Source organism: Rhinopithecus bieti, unplaced genomic scaffold, assembly GCF_001698545.2.
Source record: "Rhinopithecus bieti isolate Rb0 unplaced genomic scaffold, ASM169854v2 scaffold_905, whole genome shotgun sequence".
NCBI lineage: Eukaryota > Metazoa > Chordata > Mammalia > Primates > Cercopithecidae > Rhinopithecus > Rhinopithecus bieti.
The window spans coordinates 981,221-1,000,462 of record NW_016803348.1 but is presented as its reverse complement, the minus strand read 5'-3'; the positions used below and the strand labels follow the sequence as shown (position 1 = coordinate 1,000,462).

The following is a 19,242-nucleotide window of genomic DNA, read 5'->3' as shown; positions in this document are numbered from 1 at the left end:
CCGGCCCCCCAGCCTGGGCAACAGAGCAAGACTCTGTCTCAAAAAAAAAAAAAAAAAAATTACTTGTATTTTATTAAAGTGTTTAGGATTATACATACTTGTCTATTTATTATTAAATAAAAGTGCCAATCACACAGTGTCCACTGTGCCTGGACTTGATACTATGGTTTGGTTTAAGTTTTCTTATGCATATACTTTTAATTGAGAATTTTTTTTTTTGGTCTAACAAATAAAGTCTTTGCAGAATCTTTCTATAATCTGTCACTCATCCAAGGTCTCCGCCTCTCTACATTTTTTCTTTTCTTAATTAAAAAAATAATAAATCTCTTAATTATGCTCTTCCTACATTCTTCTTGGCAATAGCTTCAACATGTTTTGGGCATCTTGGCAGAAGACCAGGTTATGTTAGATAAGCCAGGAAAGGCAATATTTAACTCATATTTTGGGAATATTGCTGATTAGTTCTGAAAGAAGTATATAAAATACTGCATGTTGTAGAATCTTTGCTTTGAACTGGAGAGAACAGAAATTCAGCTGAAACAGTAAGAGTGTGGCTATAAATCAAATTTGGAATATCCCTCAGTGTTTATTTAGAGATGTATGTAAGAGGCTGGATATAGGGGATGGGTGGTGGGAGGTGGGGAAAGGTAGACTTCTGGGTAAAGATTTTACCTGTCCTTTGGTGATCCTTTAGATAGAGTACAGTACTGATATATCAGGTTAAAAAATTATATACTACCTTATTCCAAAAAGGTTTAGGGTGAAGGGAAAGTAAGTGTTGAAAAGTTGGAAGAGTGAGGTTAGTGTGTAAAATGCATGTCATGAAACTATATATACTCACTACAGGTTTGTCTAAAATGTGTCTATTCTTCTTTTAGCAGCCAATGAGGAAGGAGACATAATAAGTTATTACGTTTATGATATAAACATAATATGTTTCACAGAACACACCATCAAAGTAGTGATGAAGCACTCAACTAGTCTTGATACTGAGAGCAGAGACATATTTCTCCTGTGGGGTTTTATGAAGATAACACTTCATAAAAAGTTAACTGATTATAATGTCGTTGACTTCCTCTAACTGTGGTTTTTGCACCTGTACAATGGGGATAGGAGCAGGATTGCATTAGTTGGTAGATATAAAACACCTTGCAGTGCCTGGCATGCTTGTAAGCATTCACTAAATAGTTGCTATCATCTGTATGTACAGTAAACACAGCAACATGTTTCCCAGGAAGGAGCTAATAGATCTGTCTTACATATAGAGGCATATGTTGTTAACCATCCACTCAGCTATAGAATTTGTAGTTTGGCTGATTTAAAACCCTTTTCTGGCTTGAAGGTTTTCATACTTCAAAGTGTTAAATCATCCTTGGTAGCAAAATGTGTATCTGTGAAAGCCATCTTAATTTGAATGGCTCCAGAGTTACTAAGTGTAAGTTTTCTCTTTGCCAGAAAACATTATAGCAACTATGAGAAGTATGAAGTTAGGTTAGAAATATTTCAGGAATTGGGATAATTTAGCATCATAGTACTTCCTACTTGCAACTGGGGTGGAGCATGTAAGGATGGGAAGAAACAAGAATCACGTAGTGATCATTTCTGACATTCAGCGATACCCAGGAAAGCCATGTTTTCTTTCCAGTAGTACTGGCTGTGGTATGGATTGGGAGATATTCCTAAGATATTTAGAGTTTGTTGGGAACTTGCACCATCTGTCAGAGAAAGGCATGCAGGGTATTTATTTGAACACATGATACTGAAGCCACTGCCAAATCAAGGACTGAATACTCTTCGACTGCACACCTAAATGAACACTGTCAAGTGTAGATTCCAGTAGTTTTACTTCATGAAGTTTCAGTAGCAAGCATGTAACATTTATTTTGATATAGTTTAAAACAATCACTTCTTCCTTATACATTATAGCTCTTAAAATTTTTTCCACACCTCCTTTTTACATTATCATCGGAAGCAGTATTTCCTGAGTTTTCTAGCAGAGAATTTTTTTTTAGCCTAAAAACTTCTGTATAAGAAGCAGGTAACTATCCCTCTTTCTTTCATGGTCTTACCGTTTTATAGTCCCTTGCTGGGTTGGAAAGCTTGTCTATAGTACATGTAAAACAATACTATACCCTCAACTTTGTGACTTCCCTAAGAGCTTGCAGTCATTTTATCAGTTATAATTTTAAAAATAGTCATCAGTCTTCATGACATATCCCTGAAACAGATAAAGAGATTTTAATGAAAATAAATACTGAGATCCACATATGATATTCTCATCAATCATAGCATATTTTCAACAGTAATGCTGCTTCTATTGATCATGATGACAGGTATTCTGTGGGGGCAGTGAGAAAGCTTCCATTGCAGCTCATTTTACTTTTGGTATTTTGGCTACTTGGCACATATAGCTTATTAAGTATTTGATTGTCCCTTTGAGACAGCATGTCTATATTACGCTATCCACCAAAGCAAGGCTACCTTGCTCTCTTCTCATAGGCAAGGAAGCTGAAGTGAGAGAGGTTGAGAAGTAACTGATGAAGCAGCAAGTGCTGTCGCTGAGCCTGTCAAGGTTTGCTTACCCATGGAACCATGTTCCTTCTCCTCTTCCTGAACACAAGACAGAAAGGAAAATTTAGTTGCCAATCATGTGTGAGAGGAGGAGGAGGATGCTTTGAGGATGCTTTAAGTTTTGAATTGCTCAGCTCAGGCGCATGATTTCCTCTGCCAGTTGTGGGAAGGCAGTATCTTCCTCATCCAGGGAATATTGTATTTTATTGTGCTAGGATGTCTACAAAAAGTTCATTGCCATGTGAGTACCAGAGAATGGTAACTTCGCAGAGGCCATCACTAAGAGTGTTAAAAAATGGTCAAGAGTGGTTGCATTAGACAGGAGTGGGAACAGAGAGTGACTGCAAATGGGTGTGAGGGATCTTTTTGGACTGGTGGAAATGTTCTAAAATTGGATTATGACGATCGTTGCACAACTCTATAAATATACTAAAATCATTGACTCTGTATCGTTAAAATGAGTGGATTTTATTGTTTATAAATTACACCCCAATAAAGCTGATTTTTAAATGCCTAAAATGTGGCATGTCTTGAGAGGAACCACATTTCTGCTTGGCATCTGGGCACCATAGCACTCCATAGCACAGTGTCAATTCTGAAAGTTCCCACACCTGTATGGAAGTGCACAGGGAAAACCAAGAAGGAGGCATTGGAGGAAATGGGGATAGACCGAATCTGCTGCTGAGAGGATGCCTATCATCACAATGCGAACAAAATGGCACCACTTACTGCAACTCAAAGTAGGCTCCAAAAAGTCAAGTGCATTTCTCTCCAGGGTTTGGTGGCTCACTCTCTGAACTGGCCTAACTCTTTCATTAGATTGACAACGATGACACTTCCTAGCCAGAAATCTTACCTTAGCATCTTATCCACCATATAGACTGTCAATTGAATGATTTGATCAAATGTACTATGCAGATTTGGGTAAATATAATTTAAAAAATCTTTCTATATAACATCAATATGGCAATGTAGTTTCATTACCGTTTTTTGCTTATTTGCCCTATTTAATAAGGTGAATAGAAAATATTTAATGTGACAGGTTAAAAAAAATTTTCCAACCTCTTAATTTGTGTGTGTTTTCTTGAAAACAACCAAGCATTTTGTGTTTGATTTATTGAAGCAATTGGTTGGCTTTGCTCACTTACATTGTTGAGAGTTGAGATAAAACTTCAGGACTCCCTCAGTAACTGGAGCACAGGAAACAATTGACACTGTTTCTTAATTCACATTGTTTCTGAGACATTTCCTACTTCCTAGTATAATATAGTTTTCCCATGAGAACCATTTACTTGCAAATGGTTAGACATGATACATTTCTCACTGGCACACATTCTGTGGGGAGAATTTCACTGTGTTTTGTAGTAGCTGAGTTGCTGCGTGTGTGTTGGGAAGAAGGTCTTGCTTTATGTAAAGATGCCTCCAACTTCATTCAAGCATCTGATGTCTTCTTTTGAATACTAACCCATTCACTTCGGTTCTGCATTGCTTAGCTGGAATATCTTTCCTGAAGGAGCATATAATTCTTTTAAGCCTGCCAATTTAAGGAAACACCCCTGCCAATTATGGTGTTTTTAGATATACCCCGTAGGTTACTGTGGAAAGTAGTTCGTGACAGTTTGTATCATACATACTGTATGTACATGTATTTGGATGTAGGTATGTGATATTGGCTGTGGCATTGCAAAGTTGTCATCAAGGAATATTTCCAGAAATGGGAAATAAAACCCATAAATGAGAAAATGTAATCTAATTTGCAGTTCAGAAAAAAAGTGTTCGCATTATTTCTGAAATGGTAGTCCCTAAAATACAGAAGTTACACTGTATTTAAAGTGAAAGTAGAAGTTTTCCAATTTAAAAAAATGATGTGGAACTTTGAGTTTCTTTCTTTTTTGTCTTATTAGATTTTGTAAAAATAATACCACTTGTCAGTTTTGCAGCTCCTTCCATCTAGAGAGCTGAAAGCATTTCACAATCTTTTTTCCTCATGCCCTTCTCTTCAAGGCAATTTTTGCTGGGCTCGGTTTATTTTATCATTGCAACAACCAGTTTTAGAAACTTTTGGAAACGAAAAAAGAAAATGAGAATGGCACTGTAGCTGACATTCATTTTAGCTGTTTCCTAGTGTGAACGTTTGAGTATTTCTAAAATCTTTTCTCCAAGTATGTCTTATTTTTCTCAGTTTGTCCCAGTTCTAAGTCTCTATTTTGCTGATTAGGTAAAAAAAAAAAGTTTTAATGTAAAGCCTTACCCCTTGCAAAATGACTTTTTGAACTTTAAGTTAAATCTTTGTTTTTGCAGCGCCAGCAGCTCCTTTTCCAGCAGGCACTAACCCTACCCAGTACAATCATAGACTCATGTAAGGTTGAAACTGGAGGGGCCTCTAGGGACTACCCAGTTTAAGTCTTTCCTTCTAGAAATGATGAAGTTGAGGCCCAGAGTGGTTAAGAGATACATGCTTAAGGTCAGACAGCTAATTGATGGCAGAGGTATGACCAACATGAAGGATTCCTGATTTCCAGTTTGATATTCCTTGGTTTTCCTAAACAAAAGTAGTCTATCTGGGCAGAATTAGAGTAGGCTCTCACAGAGTCCTGGTGTCAACCACTAGCTTGTATTATACTGAAGCTAATTGAAAATTGGGAGGAAATTTTATTTTTCTGGAGTTTGTTAAATATAGGATGGTAATGTTGAATTTATAGACATTTTCTTCTGATCTGTGCATCTTATGCAATTTATCTGCAGTACAGAATGTGGTTTGAACTGACTGGTGATTCGTGTACCTTCCTTAGGCCACCATACCATTTACATCGGAGTCCATGTGCCGAAGAGTTACAGGAGAAGGAGACGTCACAAGAGAAAGGCAGGCCACAAAGAAAAGAAGGAAAAGGAGAGAATCTCTGAGAACTACTCTGACAAATCAGATATTGAAAATGCTGATGAATCCAGCAGCAGCATCCTAAAACCTCTCAGTGAGTACTCTGAGCGTTGGTGCCTCTCTCTGTCTCACTCCCACATCTTTGAGAAGGACATCTTTTTGAATCCTGTGGCTAAAGGGGAGGGCCACTGTAATACTGAGATGGTCTGTTCTAAAGGATAATGTCTGTGGAGATGCTTTGCTTGTACCGGCAGGTTGATCTAGGAGGTCATCTGGTAAGATTCTGAGTTGATCAGAAAAGGCCTGACAAAGTTCAGGCATAGCTGTGTATTCTACATTTTTGTGTGTAATATTAATAGGGTTGTGTTGCAGATGGTATTTATTTAACTATATCAATAAACAGTAACTGGAAGACTTAAAGAATTTTTTGCATTATTTGTGCTTAGAAATAGCTTCTATTGAGACAGTAGGTGAAGGTGAGAGTGTATGTCTATATATTTACATATCTTTCCAAATGTCAGCATTACAGGTGACATTTAACCAGGTTGTGAGCCAGGTCAGTGATTTAAATAGGAATTGTGGAAAATCATCCTGTAAGAGAGGTCTGTAGAGTGACACAGTTATTAAGATGTTGAATGTATTAGATGTCATACATTGGATAAAAGTGTTACTAAGAGCAGAACAACAGGAGGTCAAAGAACACCCTTGGATTCGAGTGATAGGATAGGCTGTGTGTTTAGGTGTATATGTATGTTGCTTTTTGTTTCTTTAATGTGGAGAATATTTGGCTACATGGGCCAAATATTGTGGCTGAACTGAGAATGAATATGTGCAGTAGAAACACATGCCAATTTTGGAAGATTCCCCAACAGGAGTTACACAGTGACAGCTTTTCATGTTGGCAGAGCTCTATACATTCTTCATGTCTTTGCTACAGTTGCAGAAATATGGACCCTGCAATAAAATGCATTATGGATGGCACAGATAAAGATCGGGTTCAGTCATTGCAGGTGATGACAGGCCAAATTAGAATGAACAGCTCAAGGGTGTTGAAAAGTGAATTTACAGAGTTAAATTAAATTGGGTGTGAGGCATAGTGATGTGAATTTTTTATAGTCTCACCGTTGGAACTGAGCAGGTGGCTTAGGAAGCTGGAGAAGTGCGGTGCTGAGAGGAGCAATACAGGTGGACCATCGAATTAAAGACAAAAGCTCGGAGGAGAGCTTGAGATGGATCACGAAATCGAAATTAAACACATTGAAATAAATTTAAGACTTTGAAGGACCAGAAGGCAGGAGACTCAAGTTATGTACTTTTCACTGAAGTACTGGGGGAAAGTCTGTCTGAAAGGGATCCTTTATATATCAATTAACGTAGTGGAGTCTGTTTTGAGAAAAGTCTTTCAAATGCACATAAACATGGCATAGTTAATAGTCTGGAGGAACAAAAGATAACATTCTTTTCCAAATAAATGACTACCGTTTATCTCAATTTACTCTGTATCTCTCTGTCAAGGCCTGAGCCAGTGTCAAGTGTTCTGTCCATTGTGCATGTGATTGTCTGCTCTCTCTTTCTCATTCTCTCTCTCTCTCTCTTTCTCTCCCTCTCTCTGTGTCTTTTATAACTTGTCTTTCATTCTTCAGTTTAAGAACAAGAGTGCATTATCACTATAAATGTTAAAAAGTAAAGAGGTGCTTACTTAGACAAATGGGCCCAGGAATTTTGAGATTAAAATTATTTATCAGCTTTTGAGAAGGGCAGTGGAAACAGTGCCAGCAGCACTCAGATAGGTCATAAGGAATGAACAGATCAAGAAGATGCTGAGACCCCATGTGTATCAACTACAGAATACTGTTGCATTCTGTGCATTTGGGGCCCAGTTTGAATACAGCATGTAAAATAAACAAGGCAATCCATTCTTTTCCCCTCAGAGGTGTCTTCCTGGGGAATACTGCATTATGTTGTATACTGGCTTTCTGAAGGGATCCTATGGAGAGACAGTTGTTAAGGACTAAATTGTTCAATGATCGTAAAAAATTGTTTATAAATGTGCATTTTATAGTTTTGTTTCTGCTGATCAATAAGTTATACACTAATAGGCCTTTGGCATATTTGATGTGAGTTATCCAATTTAACACGAAAGTCCTCTTAGAAACTGCTGTATATCCTCAGCTGCTTTGATGGATTGGTAGTTAATTATTTGGTACAGTTCTGTTTAAAAGTCAGAGTGTTTGCACCTAGACATAGAAAGACATTTAACCCCACGATTTTGGGGGAAGCCGTGGGGCTCTGGCACCAACATAATGACAAAATTCTTGTGGGAAAACTGACTTAATGAAATACTTGCCTAGTATACTATTATTGTCTCTCAGGAACAGCCACATAACAATTTATGTTGTTCTGTGACCTATGGTGTTTGAGTTGCTTATGTCCATAGACATATCATGTCCCATAGACAAGATTCCCACATGTGTCTGGCAGTGCATGATGTGATGCTTATACTTCTGAGAAAAACAAAAACTAAATAACCCACATATAAATAGTAACTTGATGGGAGTCATCTTTGATTCTTTCCTTGCTTTTACCCCCATATGCAATCCTTCAATGATTTCTGTTGGTTCAGCATTTAAAATAGATCTGAATTTGTCTGTTCCTTTTCAGTTTTGCTGTTACATTTTTGTCTAGGGAATCATCACGTCTTGCATAGACACTGTAACAGTCTCTGCTTTTCAAGTATGTCTTCATAGAGAAGCACAATTGATCATCATAAAGTATAAATTGGACCATGTCCTTCCTCTGCTGAAAACTTCCCATTGTCCTAAGAATGAAACTTCAATTGGGCATCATAGCCCAGTCCTGTGATGTGCCATTCTCTCCTTGCTCACTTTACTCCAGATCCATTGATGTTGTAGTTCCTTGGTGGTAAAACCTTTTCTGCCTCAGGGCCTTTGCTCATGCAAACTTGTCTTCCTAAAATGGTCAGCCCATTCTTGTCCTGGTTGGCTTTTCTGTTCCTTTATGTTCTGGCTTTTACATTTTACCTCTTCAGAGAGTCCTTTCCTTACTACTCTCTCTAGTGCAGATTCCCCTTCATTATTCTTTCTCAATGCCTTATGTTTCCTTCAGAATATATGTTTTAACACATGATTTTTGAGAGCCTACAGGTTTGTCTTGAGCTGATGCTAGATTGTAAGCTCCATGAAAACAAAGATCAGGTTGTCTAGTTCACTTTGTTGTCTTTGGCGCCGCACAATGCCTGGCACATAGTATGTGCTTGATATATGTTTATTGAGGAGTAACTGAGTGAATGAATTACTACAGAGAAAGATGTAAGCATTGCTTTTATTGGTCTAAATATTTCTTATATACTAGATAGAGATCCAGCTGATTTTCTTGTTTTTAAGCCTGGCACATCGTGTTTATGTTTCCCTGCCTTGCCTTTCTCCCTTGACACATAAAATCTTGTCTTCACTTTTAATTATCCCACTTTGGAAAGTGCCTCATTATTTTGTCTATTGCCAAAGTGGGATTTTGGTCTGGGTAGGTAATTCCTGAGTGTGTGGAGCTGCTTGTTAACCACAGGTGATGGATGAAACTGAACTGCAAGGCACATGAAGTTTTCATATACACTTAAAAATGCTCACTATTCCACAGAGAACTCAGGCAGCCCCCCTTCGGAAACCATATTAAGGTGGCATGAGCTGGCACCGTGGCACATGCCTATAGTCGCAGCTACTCCAGAGGCTGAGGTGGGAGGATCATCAGAGCCCAGGAGTTCAAAACTGTAATACTCCATGATTACCACTGTGAATAGCTGCTGTGCTTTCTCCGTGGCAATGTAGTGAGACCTTGTCTCTACAAAAACATGAAAGGGCATTTTTAAGAAGTAAACGAAATCTCTTCCAGTATTAGGCACATTAAGAAGATGGCATAATTAACAGGTTCATTTAGTTTATAACCTAACGCTTTCTATTTTCTTCATGGCTTTGGTGTCAAGACCGGGTTTCTAAAAAATAAATGTTTGATTTTTACACATTTGGAGCTCTGAGGAGGAAGCGAGCTAGCTTCATATCCCCCTCTGAGCTCAGCAGCAGCTCCAAGTCCTTTCACAGCTGCTATTCCCAGTGTGGCGTCAGAGCTGGTGTCCCAGCTGGGGACACAGAGAAGGAAACGTGTGTGAGAGCGTGGTGCACGGAGCCATGGGGAGAGAGAAGCTGGGGAAGGGAAGCGAAATGGAAGAACAAGCAGGAGAGACAAGGGAATGAGGAGGTGGTGTGGAGTGGGTGGTTGAGAGAAAAGTTAGATTGTGCTCTTTCTTAAAAATAATCCTTTTGCCTCCTCCACTGTGCATTTTTTTTTTCTAAGTTAGCAACTGCCATCGTCTGAGGGTTGCCCAAAAAGTGGGTGGGAAGGTGGTCCTGGCTGAGATAGGTTTGGACACACAGCACACCTTCCCAGCCTAGATGGTTTTGGCCTCTGTGCCTCACATTTTGTTAGCGTCCAGGGATACTTATGGGGGCATCACAGGCTACTTTGTGACTGTAGAGATCCTGAAGATGTGTAAGATGGTAGGAAACAAAGCTACAAACAGAACATCCTGTTCAGCATTTTGATCTGATGTGTGAGATGTTTCTTGACAAGCGTGAACATGTATTCATGCTTGGAGGTGCTAACTACCTCACACACAGGTCTTGCCCGTTGTGGAATCATAGTGCTAGGTATGTCCATACAGACACTCATTCAGTCTTGTGGTATTCTTTTTTAGCTTTTTGGATATGTACCAGAACCGACGGATTTATGCTAGTGAACATTGTTCTGTGAGCCTGGGACAATGGATGCTAGTGGGTGATCCAGTTATATTCAGGAAACTGAAACAGAGAAATGGGCAGCTGCTTTTGTTTGGTGCTTCCGGGTAAATGAACAGAGTAGCTTTTCACAAGAGCCAAGAATATTTGGTGTTGTGTCATTTGACTTCCCCTTTTCCCAGTGCACGCCCCTCCCAACCTGACCTCATACTTCTGGGTACATTTGTACTTTTTCTTGATTTTTAAAATGTTTTCAGGAAAGATCCTTAATTTAGATACCATAAAGTAAGGTTTCTTTAATTTTCTACATGCCATTGGCATTCTCAAAAATCGATCTATATATAGGAGAAAAGGCTTTGGAAATGTGTGAAAATGAGGTAGACCTGTCCCAGTTTAAAAAAACAAAACAAAACACAAACACATAAAACTATACCATCTCTTTCATCCTCTTCTCTATTTTTCACCTTATATAAGTAAGAGGAAGTACTTTGTCTTTAGGTCTGAGTACAAAATTTTTTTATATTAAAAAATAATTTAAAACATACAGTTTGCCTTTTCAGAAGGGACACTTGGATTGTGATTTTACTGGAAAGGGAGCATATCAGAGCGGTTAAGAGTGCACATTTGAGCCAGATTATTTGAGTTTGAAAATCCCAGTTCATACCAGCAGTGTAACCTTGGTTATTTACTTAACTTCTTTGTGCTCTAGTTTCCTCATATGTAAAAAGGGGATGATCGATTTTAATCATAGTATTCTGAACATGAAGTGAGCGCTGCATACAGTCAGCAATAATGGTTAGCAGTTATTATTTTGAGTTACTATGATTGCCTTCTTCAAGCTCATCTTTTCCTATCCATCATACACAGGTAATGCCAAAAACTTTAGGCTAAAACTCTGCAGAGCTTAATTCCTTGTAAACAATAACCACTAATCTTTAAGCTCTTCTGGTCTTTTCTGCCACAAATTCTCACTAGCTATTCTTTTGCTTTAGCTGTCGGCTTGGCTCTTGGCTCCCAATGGCGTATTTGGGAGAAGCAACCTGAATTCAGTCTCTTATCTTGCCAGCGAGTGTCAGTCTGGATGTTGGCTGGCAGGTGAGAGGACCAAGGGAGCAAGGACTTCAAGGGGCAGAGGTGCTGTCTCTTGTGCTGCTCTTTGGTGTGGAAGACTGCCACCAGCAATTGGCTTGGTGTACCAAGGGTGTCCTTGAATTTAGTCGGCAGTTGTAATACCCCGTTCTGGACGCCTGGAATCAAATAGGCTGTTCTCTCTTTTATAAGAAGGATCTCTTTCTGGCCCTTTCTTTGTGTTTCTTTGTGAAATTAATCTGGTTAAGAAGGGCTGTTGGGTGGGACAAGTCAGCAATTTAGAGGCAGTGTTGTGCAGAAAGGAAAAATATTTGGCATACTTGTGTTTTTGGTGGCAATGGGTTGGCTCAACAATGTTGTGTTTTGTGTGGTACAAATAATTGTTGTTTATTCCTCTGCGATGCTGATGAATACAAGAGGACTGTGTCATGGTGCTTCTGCTTCTTTAGCCAGTTAACTGCATACGTCTCTTAGAGAGCCTTGAGTTTCTGAAATGCAGCTTTCTTGAAGTCACCTTGAAGTGCCCTTCAAATGCCACATTTTACACTATTCATTTCTTGTTGCCACTGGCTATTCTATTCTAATAGTTATTCCATGTTATCATGCCACGAGATGTTATGAATAGTGTGTTTACACGTGTCATGGGAGAGTTGATGTTGTTGCTATTTATAGTGACTCATGAGTTCAGGAGGCCTCAAAGGGTTCTAGTGTACTCCAGGTGCTGGGGTACTCAGGGCTAAAAAGAGATTGTGACTTAGGGTGGAAAATGGGGGAAAACCAGAATAGTGTGTGGAATTTAAGGTGTGAAATTTACTTTAGTGAAGTAACTGGGGTATAAATGACTGTCTGCCACAGGAGTTACCACCTAAGAGGAAGGCAGGTCACATCCTGTGGTTTGGGGTTCATCCATTTACAAGGCAGGAAGCCTGAATGTGTATTTGTGAGTTTGTGTGAGTATGTGTGTGTGATTTGAATGCACTGAAAAAATGAAAGATATTGGCAAGAGTCTTCTTGAAATAGTATTCTATTTAGGAAATTTTTCATATAGAAGGAAATAATTCTTAAAGGACAAGGGTTCTTAATACCAGGGATTTAAATTCAGTGCTTTATGAGCGTGAACTCATAAATGCAGAAGTAGTTGGGGTGAGGGACCATGGGCCTACTCTATAAATAAATTCTCCGGAATTCTTCCATGACCACAATCTGGAGGCAGGAATGTTAGGCTCTTCTAATAACTTTCCCATGGATAGGAGTCTTACTTGACTTTTCATCACTTTTATAGAGGTGTTGTGAGCAAGGAGTCTCCATTTTAGTGGTTAATGTAGAATCAAGATCCCAGTTATCCTTTATCCTTCTCTGTTCTTTTTCTTCCATAGCCAGCCATGCACTGAGTCCTGTTGGTTTTTCCTTCAGAGTTTCTCTTGTGTCTGCCACTTCCTTTGAATTCCTGAGGCAATACTTCTTATTTGGAATTTCAGCCTTAAGTTCATCCTTGAAATAGAAGGGAGCTATTTCAGACAAGGCTGCCAGACATCTAAAATATTAGTTCTATAGTCTCTCCTTAATTAAATAACAAACAAACAAAAAACCCTTCTATTGCTCATCATTACTTAAAGTAATGAGTAAAGCGACAATGTAACAAAGTTTCCTCTGCTACTTTCAATATTTTATGTAGTTTAATGAAAAATATAGGTGTATTCTGTCTCCGCAAGGCCACTTTAAGTTCATTTTTATGCAATTCCTAATGACTTCCCCAGTTTTTGAACTCTTGCAGCAAGTATTATCTACATTACACAATCAGATACTTAGATCTGTAATGCTTCAAGTGGTGACTTACCTCCTCTGTCATTCAGGTGTATGTCATCTCTTCAGTATTATCATTAGAGACCCAAAGGCAGAGGCAGTATCACATACTTCTTTTGAATCATGTTCTGCGATAGCATATTTGTTGAATGGATAGGTAAATAAAATGCCCAGAAATTACCCATTGGGTTAAAATAATCTGATCTATCCAAGAAAATTTACAACTATCTTGGTTAAGAAAATGCTGTCCCTCCAGCCTAAATCGTTCCTGAAATGTGATTAAAATATAAATAACCAAAGAACTGTCCAATAGAGTGAGTTGAATCATGGTGAAATAAGAAGAGAGAATACCAGGAAAAGTCATTTTTTTTAATGCTGTAGTTCTACAATTTGCAATAACTAATTTGTACAGAATTAAAATAGAAATTGTCCATGTTTTTAAAACAGAGATGAAAGTGCTACCTGTGTGTACTTTTTTTCTCATGGGAAATATGTTAAAATATTAAAATGCATGAAAACATGCAGTTAAGTGTTGGAATGCAAAATATTATAAGACGACATTTCTCTAAAGAACTGTATAGCTTTCTGAATTGGAATAAGCCTGCCTTTGTTTACGATTATTTATTTAGGGTTCATATTCCTCTGTATTGAATGAGGACAGAGCATAAAAGAGGTTACTTATGACAGTGATATTTGTTAATTACTGAATGTGTCACCGAGGCTGTTTGTGGAGCTTTTTTTTAAATAGAGAACTTTAAGAGTTGGTACTATATGTGTATCTGGGATAGATATACAGATGAAGGTCCATGTTGCTTTCAGAGATGAAATAAGATGACTTTAGCACCCTTGTCAGGATTATTATTTACTGATTCTGAAACAAGAGCATCACTGGAATGTTTTATTCTTTTGCTATTTGCCAATTAGCAGAATTCTATTATTTAAAAAACTATGTTGCACCTGATATCCTTACTTAGAAACTACTCCTGATGGTGATGGTATTGTGATTCAACAATCTGTAGCAAAATTATCTTTTCTCAGTTACCAAAATTTTGCCACGAAGACCACAAGATAGAGCAATTATATTTAACTGATTCTACTTCATTTATGAGACTTTGGGTAGGAATAATTTAAGTGTAATGGAAAATATGACTTCTGGATGCAAATGTACAATAAACATGTAGGCTGTCTAGCTAGCTGTGTTCGTTCAAAGCTGAAGTTGTTTTCCTCAGAAAATAGGGCAATTTCTGTTACCAAGGTATGGAAATAGCAATTGCTATAACTAGAAATTTACTGCAGATTCACCCAGTATCCAGAACACACGCATGAGCAACTCTAAAATCCTAAGTCAATTATTTGTCTAATTGTACTTTGTTACTTCTTGTGACACTGCTGAATGCCACAAACAAAACAACCAAGCAAATGGGCAAAAAACCTTCAGAAAGATTTTAGATTATTTTTTACCGATGTTCACACATAGACACAGCTAATACTCTCCCTTGCTCCTCTAATTCCTAAATATAGATTTTGAGCAAAAGATACTCTGGTTAAGAAAGACTGAAGATAGGTAGCTGGCATTCCAGTGGCCACTTCAGTTAGATGAAATGCTAACCAAAGTTTTTGAAAAGTATGGATGTGTGGCTTTAGGAAAGTTTTCTGTGCTATTGTTTGCATGCTCCAGCCAAACTTGGAAGCTTTATAGATTTTTTGCTCTTCGTGAAACTGACTTTGGAAATCTGTCTATACTACATTTTCCTTAAGCCTCTTTTATCCTATTATTTTATGATTCTTTCTGACATTAGTAAAACATTTAAGCAGTGAATACAATAGGATAAATTTCAGGATGTTCTTTGTACATTTTTGTGTATAGGAAGAAGTGGCCAAGGTGCTTTCCTCTTTTGGCAGATGGAGCGAAGGTGCTGTCTTTAGTGACTGAGTGGGAGTAGGGAACCTTTAATTTAGTAAAAGACTCATACAAGTACAGATGAAAAAGAAATCAGGGCAATGTATAAGAAGAAAAAACAACCTGGAGAATATATTTATTTTTAAATAACAATTGAGTTTTAAATATGTCTCTGATTTCTGTATTTTGGCGAGTCATAGGGAATAGAGGGGGAATTACAGGGATAACACTGAAAGTAAAAGGAGAGAGAGGACATGACTTATTCTGAGAAAAAGCAGAGGAAGTAGAGGAACTCCTTCAGAAAAGACAATGAGATTAAATAAAACAGAAAATCACTGGGTGAATGGCAAGGACTAACATCTTACTCCCTCAAAATAGGGCTCTCTATAACAATATAGAAGCTCTCTACATCCTGTCCTCAAACCGGTTTCAAGGGGCCTCTACCTGCCTTATCTTTAGATTCCTAGGGATAGTTTTTTCACCATTATTTTCAAATGATCACAGTGATTATCTAACTATCTTCCCTTCATTCTTATATTATCATTACTTCTTTGTGTTGATTTTAGATTCATCTCTACAAGATGTTCCTCCTGTAAGAAACTTCGGCCTCGCCTTTTAGTTATGCTAGTCCTTTTCCTAATACCTGATTTTTTAAACACTACCAGCATACCATATGATAAATATCCTTAGCTTTCTAAAAATTATTTTAAAACATACCCTGGTTCTTCTAGCAGATTATTTAATATAACTTTGCAATTCAGTTTACCCTTTTTATAGGAGGTTACCTTGAGTCTTTGTTCAGCCACACGCTAAAGCTCGACTAAGGTCCAGCTTTTACAAAGATGCTACCCTGAGTGTCCACACCAAATCCAAGGCTGGCCTCTTGGTTAATCTGCCTGATGACAGAGGAAATTCAGAGTCAGGCAGTGGGACTGTTTTGGAAGACAGCTGGGTCTAGGGGAATTTTTGTAAGCAATGAACCATTTTTTAATTGTGAAACCACTGGATATGGTTAGTAGTTTATTTAAAAAATGCCATATGTTAGTTCATTCCTATATACTGTGACAATCATAGTTTAATCAAAAGCTGCTTGTGACATTTCTGTTAGTGTTCATAAAAGAGCGGCTTGCTTCCTTGAAATCTTGAACTCTGTGCCAAATGCCAGCACATTGAAAATTAGTTTGGCTTTTAGGCAATTGTGCAACTTTTTGAGTGTGTGGTAGGTTTTATTTATTTTGTCACTTTCACTAATTTGTCATCTTCCTAAATGGAAAAATATTTTGTCAGCATTTTGTTTGGTAAATAGTGACTGTTATTCTTTTCTCCATGGTTCCCCTGAGAGGAAATAAGCTAATGTAACTGCTTTTTGACTCTTTTCTTTCTGGCCAGAAAGCCAAATGAATGCGTGATCTCACTGAGATGTGATCTATTCGTATGAACTGTAAGCTTGTAAGCTTGTCATCATCCTTCATGGTGCTGGGACAGGCACCCGGCTAGCCACTGTAACAAGATGAGGAAGGACATGCAGCGAGATCCCTGCGACTTCAATTCAGTGCAGTGCAAGTCAATTCATTTCAATTCAGCTCACTTTAATCCAATCTAAGAAATATATATGGAGTACTTTTTAGGCGTAGTCCTGGGCACTGGGACTCTAGAAATGAAAATTTCATAAAAACTGACATTTTGGTAGGGGAAATAACAGAAATCAGATAAATTTCAGAGAATGTGATAATTACTAACTACATCAGTATCAGGAAGGATGAGATGTCTCATTCATCCATCCATTTCTTCATCAAAAATATTTATTGAAGGTCTACACCATGTACCAAGTACTGTGCTAGATAGATGTTGGGGTGATGATAGTGGACAAAATTAAAGATACTTTCTACCCTTGGGGAGCTTGTAGTCAGTTTGGAGAGACACTAACTAATCGAATACCCATATAAATAAATGCTGAGTTTTACCTTTGGTATGTACTGTTGGAGTGTGGCACATGGTGCTGTGAGATTTGATAATAGGTGGGTTCTGATCAAGTTAGGGAGGTTAGGAAAGGCTTCTCTGAGAAAGTTATGCTTGAGTTGAGATCTGAAAGATGAGAAAAAAAATTTTTGGTGAAGGCTGTAAGTGAAAAAAATACTGCAGGTCATAAGAAGAGCACAAAACAAGTCTTTGGGCCAGAAGAAAGCATGAGGAGTACGAATGTGGTTATCTAAGGCAGACCATCTACGCTGACCAAGTATGCGAAGCCTCATTGAGGAGAGTTCTATCTAAAAAATAATTTCATTATCTTTGACTAATATTTGAGAAAATGGCCGAGGCGGGCAGATCACCCGAGGTCAAAGTTCGAGACCAGCCTGGCCAGTTTGGTGAAACCCCATCTCTACTAAAAATATGAAAATTAGCTGGGTGTGGCAGTGTGCGCCTGTAGTCCTAGCTACTCAGGAGACTGAGGTACGAGAATTGTTTGAACCCGTGAGGTAGAGGTTATAGTGAGCTGAGATCATGCCACTGTATTCCAGCCTGGATGACACAGTGAGAGTCTGCCTCAAAAAGATAAACAAAACAAACAAACAAAAAAAAACAAAATGAAGTGTACCAATTTCAGGTGAATAATTATGCCTATTAAATGCCATGATAAAAGCACATCTATATATAAGGCATACAGTAAATTAAAGCACTGATTTTTAACCTAAGTTTAAATGGAGCTTTATGGTTGTGGTTTTGTATTTTTTCTCAACATTGTTTATCTGCAGAACCACTCCCAACTTCTGCGTACATCTTATAACCTTCTTTTCTGCAAATATTTATTCCTATATCAATGTGCCAAATAAAGTAGTTTTTTTTTTTTTTTTTTCTTGCCACTAGGGAATCTCAGCAAAAACTTTTGGCATTGACATGAGAGGTGCATTCTTACCTTCTCATATGGCTCTATGATTTTGTCTATTTTCGTGTACTATCCCATTGGCAGCCAGGGGATAATCCCTTAAAGATACCAATTCTACAGTTTTAGAAGTATAGAAGGTTGGAGGGGCATTTCCTTCTGGGTGAATATTTCAGTAGCATTGGCTGTAAATCATACCCAGGCCTTTTCTATCTGTGACTCACATGATGTAAAGAAGAGATCAGATGACGGGGTCGAGAGGACACAAAACCTCAGCCCTGCTTCTGCTCCCTCAATGACTTCTGTCCAAAATGACTTTACATATGTCACGAGAGCATGGAAGCATTTATGGCGATTTATACTTTGGTTTTGGTTTGTTAGCTTATTTTGTCATAGTTAGGACAAGAGGAGACATTTCTGATGCAAAGGGAGATTTTGTTTAGCCAGAGGAATTTTGAAACTTTTATGTGCTAAATACACCAGAGTATTTTTGTTCATTGTACTTTTGAAGTCTGTGATCAGGAAATGTATTTTCTTTAAAAAGAAATCAGAAAAGGTCTCAGGAGGGCCTCAATGACTGTAATAAAATATGTTTCTCAGAGCACTTTTTATGTTTTCACACTTTGCTTTTTTCTCCTTTGCTGCAAGTTGCAGTTTTCCATCAAAGTTATTTTGGATGGTGTTGAAAGTTTTCTCTGGGTCTTTGTGCACAGTTCAGAGGGCATTCAGGGAATTGACTAAGCCGAGTTGACTATATGTTGCAAAATGTTTTATTTTTGTGTAGTGCTATATAACACATAGAGGCTTTCATACACAGAACCCTAACTGTTCCATAGCCCTTGATGCAATCAGAACAAGCATTATTCCTGTTTTAGAAATACAAATCAGAGGTTCCCACAGGCTAAGCAATTTGCCTGGGGTCACACATGCTGTGTTGGGAGTCAGAATTAGAACAAGGCCTTTGGACTTCTGGTCTGACCCTCTTTATACTAACTATATGATGAAGCTGACATACTGGAGTTGTTGGGCAAAAAACGAGAAGCCTTTGTTAGGGTGCAGTCAAATCTTGGAGGATTCCATTATTCATTTCTCCAGAGCTGGGTATATTCAAAATTAGAAAATTACAGCTATGAATAGTTGTTTTCCACTTGATTGGTCTAAAGTCAACTGAATTCTAGAGAAAACTCCTTTGAAAGTGTGTTGCCTTGGAAATGGATGAGCATAGCAGTATAATAGCTTTTACCGTATTGGAAATTCCAGCAGTTTAGGTGACAGTTGTGTCTTTCTGAAGGGCGTGGGCAGATTCTATATGGGC

General features: G+C 38.1%; 1 protein-coding gene across 1 annotated transcript in view; it reads left to right on the top strand.

Moving 5' to 3' along the window:
- The window catches only part of SLC4A4 (solute carrier family 4 member 4), a 350,025-nt gene that overhangs the window by 14,955 nt on the left and 315,828 nt on the right, over positions 1–19,242 (top strand). The window contains exon 3 of the mRNA XM_017879095.1: positions 5,364–5,543. Coding sequence (XP_017734584.1) covers positions 5,364–5,543 — 180 coding nt within the window. The remainder of the gene's footprint in view (positions 1–5,363; positions 5,544–19,242) is intronic.